The sequence below is a fragment of the Drosophila arizonae genome, chromosome X, assembly GCF_054131065.1.
Source record: "Drosophila arizonae isolate 15081-1271.41 chromosome X, UAZ_ARI_1.0, whole genome shotgun sequence".
In the NCBI taxonomy this organism is placed as follows: domain Eukaryota; kingdom Metazoa; phylum Arthropoda; class Insecta; order Diptera; family Drosophilidae; genus Drosophila; species Drosophila arizonae.
In genome coordinates this window covers 33163915-33183534 of record NC_142927.1, presented here as the reverse complement: position 1 = coordinate 33183534, position 19620 = coordinate 33163915, and the positions used below count along the sequence as shown (strand labels likewise).

At 39.2% G+C, this 19620-nt stretch overlaps 1 protein-coding gene and 1 pseudogene across 8 annotated transcripts in view; one reads left to right on the top strand and one right to left on the bottom strand.

Moving 5' to 3' along the window:
* Positions 1–19620, top strand: part of Kap3 (kinesin associated protein 3) — a 55208-nt gene that overhangs the window by 13318 nt on the left and 22270 nt on the right. For 2 of the 8 annotated variants that reach the window (XR_016271192.1, XM_089475097.1), the window contains exons 1-6: positions 1953–2113; positions 7602–7719; positions 7824–7989; positions 8048–8326; positions 8387–8523; positions 8576–8761. Coding sequence is in view for 6 of the 8 variants with exons in the window: in XM_089475097.1 (XP_089331223.1) it covers positions 2046–2113; positions 7602–7719; positions 7824–7989; positions 8048–8326; positions 8387–8523; positions 8576–8761 (954 nt within the window). In the remaining 2 variants the exon portion in view is untranslated. Of the gene's footprint in view, positions 1–1855; positions 1910–1945; positions 2114–7601; positions 7720–7823; positions 7990–8047; positions 8327–8386; positions 8524–8575; positions 8762–19620 lie in introns of those variants that run through there. The other 6 variants (XM_089475093.1, XM_089475094.1, XM_089475095.1 and 3 more) reach the window with 5 other exon arrangements.
* On the bottom strand, positions 10933–18592 carry LOC149268217 (uncharacterized; annotated as a pseudogene).

Genomic DNA, 19620 nt, shown 5'->3' with positions numbered 1-19620 from the left:
GTATCCTTGAGAAAATGAATAACAATATGAACGAAAGTATGGAAAACATTATTTCTGCTTAAGTAATTTATTGATTTTATTAAAAATTTTTGCCAAAAACTAGCCGGAATCTATAAAAATTCAAAAAAGGTCATTCATGGGAAGAATATTGAGACTCTTAAAAGAGCCTCGCGAAATAAAATTCTCCATAAGGAAGCTAATTATGAAGAAGCTGCCACTCAAGTGCAGATAAAATTTGCTTCTGATCTTGCAAGACAAGAGGAACACACTATTTGTTATCTTTTCTTAGTCTTATATAAATAGGGTAAAATTTAGAGCGTATCCCAAGTCCCAACTGTGAATATAGTTTTGATCCATGGATACCAGTTGATGGATAACTGCTAGTATTCTTAAATAGTTTTCATGTCCGAAAGAGCAGCAGATTAAACAACATTATGGATCTTTTTCAGAGGGATTAGACTTATCTGATCAACTCTTGTTGTCTTTGTCTTCAAAAAGGCAAATCTTTTCAAAATATTTAAATTTTCAAGTGAAGTGATTGGTTGTTCTGATCGAGCGTCCGTCAAACGCGCCTCAGTAAAGATAGGACGATATAAGCGAAACCGGAAATTCAAAAGGAAGACGAAGATAAACATGATCTAGACAATTTGAATATCGAATTAGGTGAAAAATATTAAGATTATTTAATGTTAATTTTCTAAATATGTAATAAGTGAAAAAGAAAAAAAATATTTGGTCATTTAAAAAAAATAATTTTACAGGGTATAGCTGAATTGTCATACACTTTTACATTTGTCTTATTTTAATAATTTTTATCTAAAAATATGTGCTGTAAGCTTTATGTTGAATATTAGTAAAAATTATGTCTAAGGAACTCATGGTTGAATTAATAAGTAACAAGGTGGCGGGAAGTAGACGTGGTCTAATCGTAGAGAAAAAAAAATTGAATTCTAAATTAATTTATCTTAGGTGTATGTAAAATTTCAACCTCCTAGCTCTATTTTTAGAATTGATGCCAAAATTTCGGGCTTTTTTCCTATAGTGCATTGTGGGGAGATTGCTTTAGTTGTAGGTGGGAGGTAGGGGATATTTAGTTCTTTACATGCTGTTATGATTTTATGTAGGGCTGATGTTAGTTTGGATTTGTATACCCTGAACCCATTTTCAATGGGAAATCAGGGTATAATGGTTTTGTTGAAAGTATGTATGTAACAGGCAGAAGGAGGCGTGGCAGACCCCACAAAGTATATATATTCTTGATCAGAGCGATCATATGCAGAAAGTTTCATTAAATTCCGTTCAGTCAAAAATTAATAAAAAATAATCAAATATTTGGCCAATTAACAAACGCACGTGCAGCAGCTACAACAGAAACATTCGTTGAATCACATCAGCAGTTAGTTTCGTTTAGTTTTGGTAGATGGCGCTGCAGCAGTGAAGCTATTTGAGTTTTGCCAGCGGCAGCAGCAGGAGTGGGGTGGCCTAGTGTGTTAGCTGCATGACGCTCGATCGAGAAGTCGCGGTTCGAATCCCGATCGATGCAACTGATGTTAATTTTTTTTTAATTGTTTCAAAATATTTTTATATTTTATTAAATGTTAATTTTTTTTTAATTGTTTCAAAATATTTTTATATTTTATTAAATGAGTTTGGTATTTTATTTATATTTTTAAATACATCGAAATTGAAATTTCAGCCATACTAAATGGGCATTTTTATTTGTTGGGTTCAGGGTAGTATCTAGTCGAGCACTCTCGACTAGAGTTTTCTTACTTGTTTTGGTTATTGTTTTGTTTAAGGTATTTGTGGAGTGGTGAATTTGAGTTATGTAACAATGTTTTATATTGTCTCTTAGTTTTTTATTTTGCAGGTTGCCATGACTTTCCATTGTATCAGCTTGTCTATGATGGTATGCATGCCCTTGAAATATCAAGGGTAATTACTGAGATGTGCTTTTTGGACTGTAAGGATCCAGTTATCAGATGGTCTGCCAATATCAGACTGTATCTGATTTCCCTTGTTTGATGCCTGTCTGATTTGGGTGTATGAGTCTGTTTTGTGTGACGAACCACCAAAGGCGTTTGGCTATTATAATTTCTAATGTTTTAGAAAGGTAACAGTTAAGGGAGATTGGTCTATAGTTTGTTATTATTGTTTTGTTGGTCTTCGGTTTTAATATGGGGATGAATAGGCTGATTTTGTAGGATTAAGGAATGAAGCTATTGAAAATATTTTTAAAGAGTTTTATTCTGGTTTTTTTAGGGGATATTCTATTTAAGCCGCGAGTTGTTTCTTTGAGGGTCTATTAGGCGGATATTAGTTCTATGTGTGTGATTTCGGATTCTACCTCTTGGGCTGTTTGGGTTGTGTCAGTAGTGGGTGTGTTGTTGATTATGTCGGTGATGGAATGTATTGCTTTTTTGGGTTCAGTCCACAGAGGCGTCGAATATTTGTTTCTAAGTTCTGTGAGGGTCTTATTCCACCAGGGGGTGTTTTTATACCCTGAACCCATTTTCAATGGGAAATCAGGGTATAATGGTTTTGTTGAAATGTATGTAACAGGCAGAAGGAGGCGTGGCAGACCCCACAAAGTATATATATTCTTGATCAGGGCGACGAGCTGAGTTGATTTGGCCCTGTCCGTCTGTCTGCCCGTCTGTCCGTCCGTCCGTCTGTCCGTCTGTCCGTATGTATGAACGCGTCGATTTCAGAAGATATAAGAGCTAGAGACTTCAAATTTTTTTTAAAATGTCCGTAATTACAGCGCGCATATCAAGTTTATCAATAAAAATCGATAACTCATCCCGATCTTTTTTATCGATAAAAAACCTTATCGAAAACCAGTTCTAAAATTATATCTTCTACACCTTTATTGCTAGAGTCTCCAAATTTTTAATGTATGCTTATATGCAATTTATACAATTTCGATTTTTGTTAAAATTTACCCCCCACCCTTAAATTCATCCCCTCACCCTCACTTTTGTAAAAAGCGTATTTCAAATACTAGAGACTTGTGCTTTGGCATTTACATGCATATCCATGTTATAATCATAATCTTAATTTTCATGAAGATCGTACGTCCACGAAAAAAGTTATTAAGCAATTAAGTTCTCATAGTAAGCGCTCACTGCCGCCCATGCGTGTTTATGCTTGTGTGTGTATATGTATGTAAATGTTTGTGTATGTGTGTGTATGTGTGTGTGTGCGTGTTTCTTGTGTAAGCTGAAAGACGCGAAAAATTATTAAAATATCTATTGCTCCAAGGGTTCAGGGGATCTCGTAGTCGAGCAGTCTCGACTAGAGCTTTCTTACTTGTTGTTATTGTGGGGTTCGGGTATAGCGTGATGGGCGGCTTAAAGGATGTTTATGAATGCGGCTTCTTTATTAATGTTTGTGCTAAAGGGTATAGTTTTATTGATGTCGTTGGTTAGTTTTTCGAAGAGTGGCCAGTTGACTTTTTATACTCATTCACGAAAGTGAATCAGTATATTGGTTTTGTGCAATGTCCGTCTTGCTGTCCGTCCGTCCGTCTGTCCGTATGAAGGCAAATGAAATTTGGAACACATACTCGTGTATATCTCCGATTTATAAAGTGTCAATATTTTCCCGATCCGCCCACTAGGGGCGTGGGAAAGCGGAAAATGCATTTTCCGATATACCAGAAATCATGTTAGTTGAAGAGCTAGAAAGCTGAAATTTGGTATGTAGGTGCGCGTCGACCACCCCAGATCACGAGCTATGGCGGATATATATCCACCCATTGGGGGCGTGATAAATCGGATAAAACTGTATCTCCAAGAGTTTTACAGCTAGAGCGCTGAAATTTGCATGTAAGCTAATGTTATGATTCTATAAAGTCTAAAGACAAAATTATATCTACGCCCATTAGGGGCAAATCGGACCTGAAGCTATATTGATATTTTAAATTCTGCTATATTTTGGACACTATTGATGCCAGGGACCTTAAATTTTGTATATATACTTGGGCTCATCACCCAAGACCAAAAAGTTTTATCGGATATATATCCGCCCATTGGGGGCGTGGCAAATCGGATAAAGCGGTATCTCCTAAAGTTGTAAACCCAGAATGCTGAAATTTTGCACGTCAGCTAATGTTATGATTCTATAAAATCAAAAGATAATTTATAAGTCTACGCCCATTAGGGGCGCGGCAAATCGGACCTGAAGATAAGGGGATTTTTTAAATTCTGCTATATTTTGGACACTTTTGGTGCCAGAGACCTCAAATTTTGTATATATACTCGGGCTGATCACCCAAGACCAAAAAGCTTCGTCGAATATATGTCCGCCCACAGGGGGCGTGGCAAACCGCAAAAGTTGATATCTCCTAAAGTATAATAGCTAGAAGCTTCATATTTAGAGAGTTAAGTTTCCAGTAACCTCCTCTATCGATGATCCAAAAATATTTTTTACGCCTCTTTAAGGGCGTGACATATTGAAAAATACCCTGTAATTTTCAGATTTTTTGAGGGTAAGCATTTGCAGTTAGGGTACCTTTATCACGTTCTAAGAACTGACCATAAATGAGGTGTCTACGCCCAGTAGGGGCGTGGCAAATCGGAATTTTCTACAGTATTAAAGCGAAACTTAACTACTAAATTGTTGATAGGTTGTGGTCTATGTGGGTGAATGTATTGTTTGTATAGCCGTCGTTGAGTATGGTGAGGTTGGAGTTTTGAATAAATTTTGATAAAATTCTGCCTCTTCTATTGTCCTGAGGTGAGCCCCAGCTGTGGTATTGACTGCTAAAGTCACCTACAATGATTTGATTATTATTGATGTTGTGTGTTAAAAATTGGTCATGTAAGCATTTGAGGGAAAAAGGTTTACTGGGAGGGATGTACATATGTGGATAGTATGTTAATTTTTGTTTTTGGTGAAATTTTTATTTATAGAGTTTCTAAGTGTCCAGGTTTGTTTAATTGTTTGTGTTGTATGGATTTATGTATTAATATGGATACGCCGCCAAATCGGTGGGTGGCTCTGTTGGTGTAGATCTGGTAGTTTATTGGGATAGGAATGAAGGTGTTTATGTTATAATATTGTGTCCCCTGGAGACATATGATATGAACACTTTTTAATAATGGTTAGGAGTTCATTGTAATTGGTTGTATAGCCTTTGATGTTCCATTGTAGTATTTTTATACCCTGAACCCATTTTCAATGGGAAATCAGGGTATAATGGTTTTGAAATGTATGTAACAGGCAGAAGCAGGCGTGGCAGACGCCACAAAGTATATATATTCTTGATCAGGGCGACGAGCTGAGTCGATTTGGCCCTGTCCGTCTGTCTGTCCGTCTGTCCGTCTGTCTGTCCGTCTGTCCGTCTGTCCGTATGTATGAACGCGTCGATTTCCGAAGATATAAGAGATAGAGACTTCAAATTTTTTTTTAAAATGTCCGTAATTACAGCACGCATATCAAGTTTATCATTAAAAATCGATAACTCATCCCGATCTTTTTTTATCGATAAAACCCTTATCGAAAACCAGTTTTAAAATATATCTTCTACACCTTTATTGCTAGAGTCTCCAAATTTTGAATGTATGCTTATATGCAATTTATACAATTTCGGTTTTTGTTAAAATGTACTCCCACCTCTAAATTCACCCCCCCACCCTCACTTTTGTAAAAAGCGTATTTCAAATACTAGAGACTTGTGCTTTGGCAATTACATGCATATTCATGTTATAATCATAATCTGAAGATTATTCATGAAGATCGTACGTTCATAAAAGAAAGTTATTAAACAATTAACTTCTCATAGTAAACGCACACTGCAGCCCATGCGTGCTTATGCGTGGGTGATTGTGTGTGTATGTGTTTGTGTATGTGTGTGTATGTGTGTGTGTGTGTATACGTTTGTATGTGTATGCGTATGTGTGTGTGTATGTGTGTCTGTATGCGTGTGTGTGTATGTGTGCCTGTGTGTGAAAAAAGCGTTCGCCACGTTCATACAAAATGTTAGCGTTTTCATGATTATTTCTAAGAAGGGTATGAAATCGTTGGTGCTCATACAAATATGATTTTGCGACGGGCATGCACACACACACTCTCCCTTGCTACATGTACTATGAGCTTTTGTATGCATGTGTGCGAAGCTCTTGCCGCCTGTAGCAATTTTACAGTTCAGCATTTGCATTTGGTCGACTTTGTGAAGTGCTCACATACATATGTATGTATGTATGTATATACATTTGATTGTGTGTACGCATGGTATGTACTGCTCACAATTATGGGATATAACTTGTAGAAGCATTTGTATGCCTATGTGCCTTTACATGTACGTGTGTGTATGCATGGGAGATGAATATTGGCGTGTGCCTCCCTCAACTTTAAATGGTGTGGACGATTTTGGGTTTTAATTGAAGAGGCGCTTTTATTTAAATAGCTGGCGAACGCTTTACAAATTTCGGTATATCCTTCACTCATAAGGAACGAGCTGAGATCGTCGCGAACAATTTTCAATTTTTGTGCGCTGCTGCGAGAGACCATAGAGAGAGACCATAAAGAGAGGGAGAGAGTGAGTAAGGAAAAAGAGCGCATACCGTGCTTCATTTGGTAATGCGTGCATTTCGTGGCAGAAGTCGCAGCACACTGATTTTATCGTGCCTTAATTTCACTGCTTGAGCCTCAGAAGACCGAGCCGACCAAATACGAAGTTGCCCGGTCTCTTCAGCGCATTTTTTCGGTGTTGAAAAAGTTTGTCTACATGTCTAGTCTATGTGTTCTCTGGTTAGTGCTTATATGCAATTTATATAATTTTGGTTTTTGTTAAAATTTACCCCCCACCCCTAAATTCACCGCTTCACCCTCACTTTTGTAAAAAGTGTAATTAAAATACTAGAGTGTACTTGCTTTGGCAAATACATGCATATCCATGTTATAATCATAATCTGAAAGTTTCATGAAGATCGTACGTCCACAAAAAAAGTTATTAAACAATTAAGTACTCATAGTCAGCGCTCACTGCCGCCCATGCGTGTTTATGCTTGTGTGTGTATGTGTATGTAAATGTTTGTGTATGTGTGTGTGTGTATGTGTGTGTGTGTGTTGTGTGTGTGTATATGCCTGTGTGTGTATGCGTGTGTGTGTGTGTGTGTCTTGTTTAAGCAGAAAGACGCGAAAAATGATTGAAACAGCTATTACTCCAAGGGTTCAGGGGATCTCGTAGTCGAGCAGTCTCGACTAGAGCTTTCTTACTTGTTTTGTTATATAGTTAGGGCTTTAACCTTAACTTTGAGCACTAGAGATATTTGAATTCAATTTTTATTTTCAATAAAAGTTATGCCATAACTGATGATTTATGATTTCATTTTTATATAAAAATTGATCTGTAATAATTATTTTTAATTTTTATTGAATAAATTATTTATAAAAATTAAAAACAATTTTTTTTTTTTAAATTGCAAATAAAAGTTTATTCTTTTTTTAATTTCCCGAAAAAAAACTCTCTCTTCTTGGTGCTTCTTTTGAGATTGACTCAATTTTTTTAAATTCATAACCTTTATTATAGGTCCCTGACTTTTACAAACCTGAAAGAAGTCTAATACATATTAATGCTTGTTCATTTATTACAGACGCTGGAAAGGTGGCTGTATTGAGCCGCATCCTACAGATAAGGCATTAATAGTTAACTATGAGCTCGAGGCAACAGTGTATGGGAAACCCGATAATCCCATGGTTGAAGAGAAAAAGGTTTGAACCTCAGTAATAAGCTCCGAGTTTATTTGATTCTTCCTATTCTAAAGTTTTTATTCATTACTTGGGTAACTAAAACATACTTTTTTATGGTAATAAAGCATTGCCAAAAAATCATACGCCTGCGATCGCTGAATTTCAAAACAGATCCCACTACGCTGGCTCGAGAGGTAGTAGATAAATGTGAACTTATACATAAGTCACAACTAAATGAAGTGGAGCAAATTATATTTTACCTAAAAAACCGTAAAGACAATTCTAGTAATGGTTAGTCCAATTTTCACTAACAATATGCTGATAACTATTAAACTATTTATATATATAGATAATTCGCATACAAGTAATCGCCAGTCATCACAGGCATCTCATATGAGGTCTTCAGCGCGGCCATATAACAATGGTGTGGTCATATCAAGTAACTCTATAGGATTGGGGTCTACTGATAGCACAAGAAAACCCATACGAACGGCGGATGTGACCATTAACAACATTGACGACTATGTTGAGTTGCTCTACGAAGAGCTGAGCGAGAGAGTTCGTGGTTCTGGTATGATATTGCAGATGGCTCGAAATCCCGACAATCTAGAAGAGTTAGAAAAAAATGGCAAGTGATTTTACTGTACATGCACAGTTAGCAGACATTTTCTGAAATATAGTCTTGTAGAGGCCTGCCTAAGTGCTTTAGCTCGTGTGCTTCGCGAAGATTGGCGTAAAAGCTTGGATTTGTCTACAAACATAATTTATATATTCTTTTGCTTCTCAACTTATACCAAATTTCATCCCCTAATTGTGCAGTACAAGGTAAGTTTAAAAAAATTAATCTCTATTAATTTCATTATACATTGTATAACAGATCGGATCGTTATGTATGGATGTCATTGATTTTGAGTTGCGTCGTTATGAAACTATGCGTAACGAATTGGACGGCCGAAAGCAGTCAAACTACTCCACAACTCTATCGGAGTTTGCTGGTAAAGACAAGCTTAATTGTAGTACGGACGACTCTTTGGATATTATGAAAGAAGAAAAACCAAAAGACGTAAGTAAGCAATACTGCCTAATCATGTAATAGCGTTATTCATAATTGTTTCAGAGTACAATGTCTTAGTTAAGTTCAGTCCATGCGTGATGCGTGCATGCCTATGTGTGAGTTTCTTGTGTTAGCAGCAAGATGCAAATAATTATCGAAATATCAATTCCTCAAAGGGTTCAGGTGATTTCGTAGTCGAGGAGTCTCGACTAGAGCTTTCTTACATGTTTATACTAACTTAAATTCTATTTTGGATGTATGCGTCCTTCTTTATCGTAATTCGTCTGTTTCAAATAAACCCCACTGGTTTACTAAGACTCTTTCGGATTTAAGAAACATTAAAACTAAATGCTTTAAAAATTATAAAAAGTGTTGACTGGTGTAAATATTCCATACCCAAGTTAAATTTCAATCTTTTAAATTCTTGTTATTAATAAAATCATCTTATACGTTGTAAACATCGGTTTTCTCGAGATCTTACACAATTTTACTCATTTGTAAACTTGAAGTGTAAATCTTCTGGTTTGCCGTCTTCATTTGTTCTTGCTGAAAAAACTTGTAATGAACATGATTCCTCTGATCTTTTGTAGATTCCTTTCAATCCACTTATTCTTCTGTTGATCTCTACAGCAACTCATATCCATATTTACTTCCTGATTATGGTTATATTAATGCTACTAAAGTCACTGCATCCTCTCTATCAGCAGCCATTAGGACGTTGAAATCATATTTCTCTCCTGGTGCCGATAATGTTCCAAGTTGTGTGGTTAAAGAGTGCAATGTTTCTCTTCAGCCACCATTACTAAAATTGTTTAATTTGTGTTTGGAAACTTCTTCAATTTTAAAAATGTCGCTCGTTATACCTCTATATAAAAAAGGTGGAAGGTCTGATATTTCCAATTATAGAGATATTACGAGATTATCTGCTATTCCGAAGTTATTTGGAAAAATTATAACATCGGCCTTGCAACATTTTTGCAAATCGATTATTCAACCATCCCAACATGGTTTTGTTCAGAATTTACTTCCCTTCTCATTGACTGTTTTTTCTACAAAAATGCAAACTGATGTTATTTATACAGTCTCGACTAGAACCTTATTACTTTTTCCAAGTGTAACTAATTTGTTAAATTGAAGTGTCAATATGTAAACGATTTTTATTTGTACTAAATTGAGCTCCGAGTTCGAGCCCCCTATCAAGCAGTGCTGATTTTTAATAAGGAGCGAATCTTTTGTTTGCTTATTTTATTTTTACGTATCTAGCAACTCTGCAGCATATGTGCATCAAATCAGAAATAATTTTCAAAATATAGAATTTTTCCCTATTGCAACTAGAAAAGTGCATTTTTGGAATATATATGTAAATATGATTTTATTTATGTATGCACTAAAATGCTACATGAATACCAGAAAAACGGTGTTCGCAATATACATACATTTATATGTATGTGTGTGACATAGAAGCTAAGCCGAAAATAGGTTGAGTGAAAGAGTGCGCTCGAACTCAAGGCATAATATTCAGCCGAACAAAAAAATGGAGGAGTGGGAGTGTGAGTGCGAGTACATGAGTTGATAAGTTTGCATACAGACACAAAAATTATCATACATGTAGCAGAGGATTGTGTGTGCATGCTTGTCGTGAACATATTTCAATTTTTCTGCGCAATTGGTTGTCTTTATCTTTTATCTCTTACATCTTTCTCTTTCTTGATTTTCTTATTTTGTCTCTGTTCTCTCGTTTTCGGATTTTACCCTTTTTATACTACCCTGAACCCATTTTCAATGGGAAATCAGGGTATAATGGTTTTGTTAAATGTATGTAACAGGCAGAAGGAAGCGTGGCAGACCCCATAAAGTATATATATTCTTGATCAAGGCGACGAGCTGAGCCGATTTAGCTCTGTCCGTCTGTCCGTATGTTTGAACGCGTCGATCTCAGAAGATATAAGAGCTGGAGAATTTTTTCTTCCTAGGTCCTGGTCCGTGAATATTACGAGCATATTGAGTTTTGTTTTAAATATCGATAACTTCCCCGTTATTTTGTTATCGATTAAAAACATCAAAAACCAATAATAAATTGATGTCTCCTACATCTTTAAATCTAGACTCTCCAAATTTTTAATGTATACTTATATATATACATTTTATACAATTTCGGTTTTTGTCAAAACTTACCCATACCTCTAATTTACCCCCTCACCATTACATTTGTAAAAGGCGTATTTCGAATACTAGAGACTTGTGCTTTGGCAAATACATGCATATCTATGTTATATTCATAATTTGAAAGTTTTATGTAGATCGTATGCTCACAAGTAAAGTTATTAAACAAAAAACTTCCCATAGTAAGCCAACACTGCAGCCAATGCGTGTTTATGCGTGTACGTATGTCTGTATGTGTGCGTGTATGTGTGCATATGCGCATAATTATTAAAATATCAGTTCCTCGAAGGGTTCAGGGGATCTCGTAGTCGAGCAGTCTCGACTAGAGCTTTCTTACTTGTTATACTCATTCACGAAAGTGAATCAGTATATTGGTTTTGTGCAATGTCCGTCTTGCTGTCCGTCCGTCCGTCTGTCCGTATGAACGCAATCTATTTCGGCGCTATTGAAGCTATAAACTTGAAATTTGGAACACATATTTGTGTATATCTCCGATTTATAAAGTGTCCAAATTTTCCCGATCTGCCCACTAGGGGCGTGGGAAAGCGGAAAATGCATTTTCCGATATACCAGAAATCATGTTAGTTGAAGAGCTAGAAAGCTGACCACCCCAGATCTCGAGCCATGACGGATACCTCTACGCCCATTGGGGGCGTGGCAAATCGGATAAAACTGTATCTCCAAGAGTTTTACAACTAGAGTTACAGCTGGAAATTTTGCACGTCAGCTACTGTTATGATTCTATAAAGTCTAAAGAATTAAAATTATAATTATAAAGAATCTAAAATATAAGTCTACGCCCATTAGGGGCGTGGCAAATCGGACCTGAAGACATAGTGATTTTTAAAATTCTGCTATATTTTGGACACTATTGATGCCAGAGACCTCAAATTTTGTATATATACTCGGGCTGATCACCAAAGACCAAAAAGTTTTGTCGGATCTATGTCCGCCTATAGGGGCGTGGCAAACCGCAAAAGTTGATATCTCCTAAAGTATAATAGCTAGAAGCTTTAAATTTAGATAATTAAGTTACCAGTAACCTCCTCTATCGATGACCCAAAAATAATTTTTACGCCTCTTTAGGGGCGTGGCATGTCCAAAAATACCCTGTAATTTTCTGATTTATTGAGGGTAAGCATTCAAACTTTGCAGTTAGGGTGCCGTTATCATGTTCTCAGAACTGAACAAAAATGAGGTGTCTACGCCTAGTAGGGGCGTGGCAAATCGGAAAAAAACTGTATTTTCTACAGTATTAGAGCGAAACTTAACTACTAAATTGTTGATAAGATGTGAATGAGTATTCCGCAGTCGGTAACGCCCGACTGCAACGTTCTTACTTGTTTTTTTTTTTTTTTTTTTGATTTGTTCGTTTATTATTTTCTTTACTGTGAACACTTATTCTCGGCGACGCGCGGCATGACGACGCGGCGCGTGCCCATGCTTGTGCATGTGCATATTTCCGATCTTTGGCGTGTGCTGTACTTTTTGGCGCTGTTGAGCTATCGAGATTTTTCGAATAGCCTTAAATTATTAAACGATTGAATTTACTTAATGATTAGTTTATTAGCGAATATTAGAGTTTACAGAGTTTATGTGATAGACGCGAGCAAGCGAGCAGGCTGTCGTGCTGTCCGTTACTATGTATGTAATAGTCAATCTAACACTGCATCTGTTCTAAACAAGAGTTAATTGCAAACTAAACTTCAATGTACGCGAGCCGGCTGATTAAGCTGAGCCGCTGCGTAGGAGAAAGAGACAACGGAAAAGGGAGTGCGCGATCTCCGTTACAAATTCTCTTAAATGCTAACATATTCTATGAACTGCCGCTCTTAATTACACTGAAGCGATGATTGCTGTGTCCAACATCCTCCCCCCGTTTTTGTAGCTCTTTTAATCTCGCCAGCTTCAGTTTTTAGTAGGGCTACCCGTGCAACGCCATCACCTCCAGGGATAAGTTCGACTATTCTGGCTAGTGGCCACTTAAGTGGAGATAGATTCTCATCCTTCTCAAGAACTATGTTGCCAACGACCAAGCCAGGTTTGGAGGTTCTCCATTTCGCTCGCTGTTGTAACAAGTTGAGATATTCGTCCCGCCGAGTCCAGAACACCTGCTGGAGATAGCTTACGCGCTGCCAAGCATCCAAACGATTAAAATTGAGCCCTGTCAGGTTTGGCTCACTGAAGGATGAAGGGAGGCCACCGTTGAGGAAATGCGCAGGGGTTAACACGTCTATGCGTGATGGGTGCTCTGAAATCGTTCGAAATGATGCTTCGCTGTCTTCACTGCAGCCTCCCACAAGCCATCAAAGTGAGGCGATCGTGAAGGGATGAAATGCCATTCGATTGAGTCTGCCAAACAGAAATCCTTCACAGCCTTCTGGTCGGTGTCTGACAGAAATAGACGCTTCAACTCCTGAAGCTGGTTGCGGGCATCAAGAAAGTTTGTGGCGTCCGACCAGATTTGACTTGGCCTTCCTCTGGTGCATATAAATGTTGAAGTGCATGCAAAAATGCCGCGGTAGTTAAATCCTTGACTAATTCCAACCAAATAGTCTTCGTAGCAAAACAAATAAACACACAAACGTAGCATTTCACAGGCGCCTTGTTTCGTGCCTCAGGCTTGTAAAAGAAGGGTCCGCAAAAGTCGACTCCAGTCACTCCAAAGACCCGATAGCTGTCGACTCGATCCTTGGGTAGATCTGCCATTATGTGCTCAACGAGTCGAGGCCTTGCACGAAAGCAAATTACGCATCTCCGAATTACACTGGCTACAGTTTTTCTGCCACCGATTAGCCAATATTGGGAGCGAACCAACGCTAGCACTGCTCGAGGATCAGCGTGCAAGTTTCGCTGATGCAAATGTTTTATAATGGCTCTAGCTACTGGATGAACTTTGGGCAAAATAATTGGATGGCGACTGTCGAAGTTTAAAGTTGAGTTTTCGAGATGACCATCGACACGTAGCAGCTAGACTGCTAGATGATGGAACCATTCCTTTATTTCGAAGCGCCGTTATGTCGTCTGAGAGATGTGTTCGTTGAATCATTCTTAACAGCATATGCATGCCGTTCCGGATGTCTGCTAGGGTTAGTCCTGGACCATGACTTTTTTTAATAAACTTTGATACGTATGCAAACGTACGCTGCAACCGACCGAAAGAATTCACAAACTTGCAGTCCATAGAGACATCATGGACTGCGTCCTTTACAAGAAGCACAGTTCTTCGACGCTCAATTGAAGTACTTTCTGGAAGTGCTGAGACTGGCCACTGAGAGCTGGGCTTACAGAGGAAACCTGGACCGTTGAACCAATGTAATGATGCATTTAAATCCGAGGGCAATGCACCCCGAGATAATATATCCGCGGAATTCAGTGTTGTAGGTATATAGTGCCATTCCATTGCTGATGTGAGATCTTGTATCGTGGCGATGCGATTTGAAACAAAAACGTTAAATCGTCCGGGTTCGTCATTGATCCAAGAAAGCGCAACAGTAGAGTCAGACCAACAATGAAACTCGCCTGCGAAAATGCCTAAGCGAGCCACTTCATCCATTAAACGCGCAAGCAACTCTGCCCCGCATAGTTCCAGCTTGGGAACCGTGAGCGGTTTTAGAGGCGCAACTCGAGACTTAGAGCAAAGTAACCTGCTGATGGTATGCTGACCTCTGGATACAATATAAATGCAAGCTCCGTATGCCTCGATGCTGGCATCGCAGAATCCATGGACCTCAACCTTCGATCCTGGTATTAATGATAGCCTGGGAAATGCACTACTAAGACCATTGCCAAAGTTGCTGCAAATGTCTAGCCAATCAAGTTTATGCCTCCAGAGTTGTTGCAAGAAAATTTTAGCCTTCGTTATTACTGGGCCGACCAGGCCGAGGGGATCATAAAACCGAGCAATAGACGAGAGAACAGAGCGCCTGGAGGGCCTAGAGGCTGAATTCAAGGCTAGATATGAGAAAAGAAGTTGATCAGATGCTGGATCCCACGCAAGGCCAAGTGTCTTTGTAATGTCGCTGCCATCATTGAACCTAATGAGCGATTCCTTGTCGCAATCTGTTACGCCGTCCAGTACCATGGGATGGCTTGAACACCACTTTCTCAATTTAAACTTCCCATATGGCAAGATTCCAGCTGTCTCTTGCATAACAAGTCTTGCTTCTTCAACTGAATTTCCTCCACTAATCAAATCGTCAACATAGAAATCGCGAAGCAGTACGTCGGACCCGACTGGGAATGCGTTCCTTTCATCTACGGCAAGCTGATGCATAGCGCGCTTGAAAACTTCCAACTCATCATCTGGCGAATTCCTCCATAAAATGCATTGCAGATTGCTGTCCGGCTCAGGTACCTTCGTGCAACGATACATTTTGCAAATATCGCCGGTGAGTGCAACTGGATAAGATCGGAAGCGCAATAATATGTCGACCAATTTCGGCTGAATGACGGGACCTGACGTTAGAATGTCATTCAACGAATGCCCAGTTGTGGTAGATGCCGATCCATCAAAGACGATGCGAAGCTTGGTGGTTGTGCTATCTTTCTTCAGAACGCAGTGATAAGGAAGAAAATATCTGCATAGATGGAATGAACTTAGAGAACGCGTGACATGTGACCAAGTTCAAGATACTCTTTCAGAAATGCTAAGTATTGAGACTTTATATGCGGCAAACGACTCAATTTCTTCTCCAAATTGAGAAACCGATGACGCGCTTGACCATAAGAATCTCCAAGAAGCTCGCAACTAAGTTTAACAGGCAGGCGTACTGTATATTAGCCACTAGCCAATCGATTGTAATGCCTCGCAAAATGCGCTTCGCAGTCTGAGTCTTCTTTGCTGATCTTTACAATAGAATCGCTGCAGCGCTCAACTTCCCAAAAGCGACGAACGAGACTGTACAACTTGATGTCAGCACAGGAGTCTGTAATCGGATCCGAAGACGCCTTTGAAGCTAATAGCACGGAGTTGTGGTTGCGAGCCTCGCCACCTGATACAACCCAACCAAGACGAGTCTTCTGTAACAATGGAAGTCCAGGCATCAACTTGATTTGTCCCACACAGAGCAAATCCTAAAACAGGCTAACTCCGATAAGCAGATCTACTCGTTGCGGCCTATGGAAAGCTGTATCTGCCAGTACAATATTTTGCGGTATACTCCAATCGCTGGTGTTTACATTAGAACTGGGCTGTCTGCCAGTTATATTTGTAGCTACCATAGCCGTTATGCTAGTTGTATAGTCAGATGCATGAGCTTGAAGAGTGAGGCAAATGCTGCTTCCATCCATGGCAACATTGGAGTCGCCTACGCCGCATACAGATGCAACCGATTTTGTTCTCTTAAGTTGTAGGAGATTCGCAGATCTGTCTGTAATGAGATGTAGTTGAGAGCTTGAATCTAAAAGGAACAAATTCGCCAAACCGATTTCTTGCCAGAACCACTGCGGTAGCCAGGAGCACAACATCTCTGTGCCGATCCTTGGATAAGAGAGTGGCTGGTGCTGAGGGCAGGGGGATGATCTGTACTCTTGATGTTGAAGATTGTTGCGGGGGCGGAATTGCTGCCTGCGATGTGCTGGAGTGGCCGAGATGAAGAAGCGTATGATGCTTGACTCCACAGACCCGACAACTGCGCGAGCCACATTGTCGTGACTGATGACCGCCCTTGAGACAATTTAAACATAAGCCAGCCTTTCGGACCTTATTCAGGCGAAGACTAGGAGACAAGTTTGCGAATCTTGGGCATTTGTAGATTGTGTGCTCAAGATCTTTACAAAAACTCCAACTGTGCGTACTGGCCGGTTACGCTGGTAGCAACCTTACTGCAAGAATTCATTTTGTTAGAGCAAATTTCATCGATTCCAAAGTACGGCAACGAAGCTCAAGAAACGAGGAGACTTCTTCATATCTGGGTATCTGAAGAGCCATCTCTGAGTTGTCCAATTTCTCTTCCCATTTAGCTTGTGAGGCCTCATCAAGCTTCTGTAGCAGTATCTGAGCAATAATGTCACTGGCTATCTGCTCTGTTGTGCCCAGACTACTGAGCGCACGCATATGGACTTTGAAGCTGTCAGATAGCTCACGCAGCTTGGTTATGGATCCATTTTCTACCCTTTTGAGACCTAAGATCTTTACGATGTGGGCGTGGAAGATTAAACGTCGGTTATCATATCTCTGCTTCAATAAACTTATGGCAATTGTATAATTATCATTAGAAATTTCCAAAGAGCGAACCGTATCCAACGCTGCGTCATCGAGGCAGGACCGGAGGTACTGAAGTCTTTCCATATTGCTGATTTCTAGCCGGCTTTCAATAATTGTAGAAAACATTGAAATAAGCCCAATTAGCATATCCACCGCTGAACGTAGGTAGCTTTAATGGCGGCAACGCAGGTGCGGCCTGCATTCTGGGAGCGGATGCGTGAGGAGGATCACTTGGACGACTAAGCGTCGAACTATGAAGCACTTGAGCAGTATGACTTTGCACTTCGGACATTATTGTTGACTGCATGACCATTATTAAATCATCAAAGTCAGTGCGCAAATCGCTGGACATCTCAGTAAAGTCGAGCTCCTCTAGACTTTCATGGGCCTTGCTAAAGGAGTGGCTTAGCTTGTCGATATGCTCCAGTAGGACATTTAAAGTGCTGTCACTGTGATCGGCAAGAGCATCTGAATCGACCTTGGCTTGTAGCTTTTTTACGCGTTCAAACACCGACTGTACGTTGAGCTTATAAAACCGCACGCGATCTTCGGGAGAAACTGCACTAGCATCAAAATTCGCCATGACGAGTACAGAACAAGAGTAACACGATAGATTGCAAGAGTAAAGTAAATGTATGTATGATATAGCGCAGACACAAAACTTGGAATAAGTCTTATTTGTTGAGCAGAGCACTTGCAACTTTAATAAACTGTCACAGAATTATATTATGGTACTCAAATAATATACGCGTATGAATTGTTGCACACCGGTATAATTATTATGGACGCGCTCGTATCGCAGCCGAGGCGAAAGAGTGCAATGTCAACGAAAAATAACGGCAAGCATGTAATTACACTGTGCTTATGCAAACATGATCACTTATAGATTGAAGCTATAGAACATACAGTCAATAACCATAGACATAGTTCAGAAATTAGCTGATTCTTTATTAGATTGTCATTTGCAGAAGTTTTCACATGTGTACTACTTTTATGGACGCCAGAGTATTGCAGACCGAACGAAAGAATGTCTGGTAAATTCACAAAGTAACGGCACGCAACTAATTGCTATATACACTGCTTATGTTCACGGGTGTATGTATGTATGTATGTATTTGATGCTGTCAATATATACATATATGCAATTATGTAGAAAGAAAACGAAAGAGATCACGTCGGGGTCACCAAATGTTGAGCTATCGAGATTTTTCGAATAGCCTTAAATTAAACGATTGAATTTACTTAATGATTAGTTTATTAGCGAATATTAGAGTTTACAGAGATTATGTGATAGACGCGAGCAAGCGACTAGGCTGTCGTGCTGTCCGCTACTATGTATGTAATAGTCAATCTAACACTGCATCTGTTCTAAACAAGAGTTAATTGCAAACTAAACTTCAATGTACGCGAGCCGGCTGATTAAGCTGAGCCGCTGCGTAGGAGAAAGAGACAACGCAAAAGGGAGTGCGCGATCTCCGTTACAAATTGTCTTATGAACTTTCGCACGTCACTATATATTTTTATACCCTGGACCCATTGAAAATGGGAAATCAGGGTATAATGGTTTTGTTAAAAGTATGTAACAGGCAGAAGGAGGCGTGGCAGACCCTACAAAGTATATATATTCTTGATCAGGGCGACGAGCAAAGTCGATTTAGCCCTGTCCGTCTGTCTGTCCGTCCGTCCGTATGTATGAACGCGTCGATCTCAGAAGATATAAGAGCTGGAGACTTGAAATTTTTTTTCCTAGGTCCGTGTATACCACGCGCATATCAAGTTTTTCTCTATATATCGATAACTACTCCCGATATTTTATTATCGATTAAAAACCTTATCGAAAGCTAGTTATTTAATTATATCTCCTATACCCTTAGAGCTAGAGCTTCCAAATTTTACATGTAGACTAATATGTATTTTATATAATTTCGATTTTTGTTGTAATTTACCCCCCCCCCCCCCCCCCCCAACCCCTATATCCACCCCCTCACCATCACCTTTGTAAAAGGCGTATTTCAAGTACTAGAGACGTGTGCTTTGGAATGTACATACATTTTCACCATATGACTACACTCTGAAAGTTTCATTAAGATTGTACGTCTAGAAATTAAATTATTCAACAAATAAATTCTTATAATGTTGCCCACACTACAGCGCAGCCCAAGCGCAGTCGCTTCTAATACATGCGTGTGTATGTATGTGTGTCGAAAAGAAGTGCAGACTGATTAGAATATCAGATTAGAGGGTTCAGGTTATTTCCTAGTCGAGCAGTCTCGACTAGAGTCTTCTTACTTGTTCTCCTTATCATTTTTATACCCTGAACCCATTTTCAATGGGAAATCAGGGTATAATGGTTTTGTTGAAATGTATGTAACAGGGAGAAGGAGGCGTGGCAGACCCCACAAAGTATATATATTCTTGATCAGGGTGACGAGCTGAGTTGATTTGGCCCTGTCCGTCTGTCTGTCCGTCTGTCCGTCTGTCCGTATGTATGAACGCG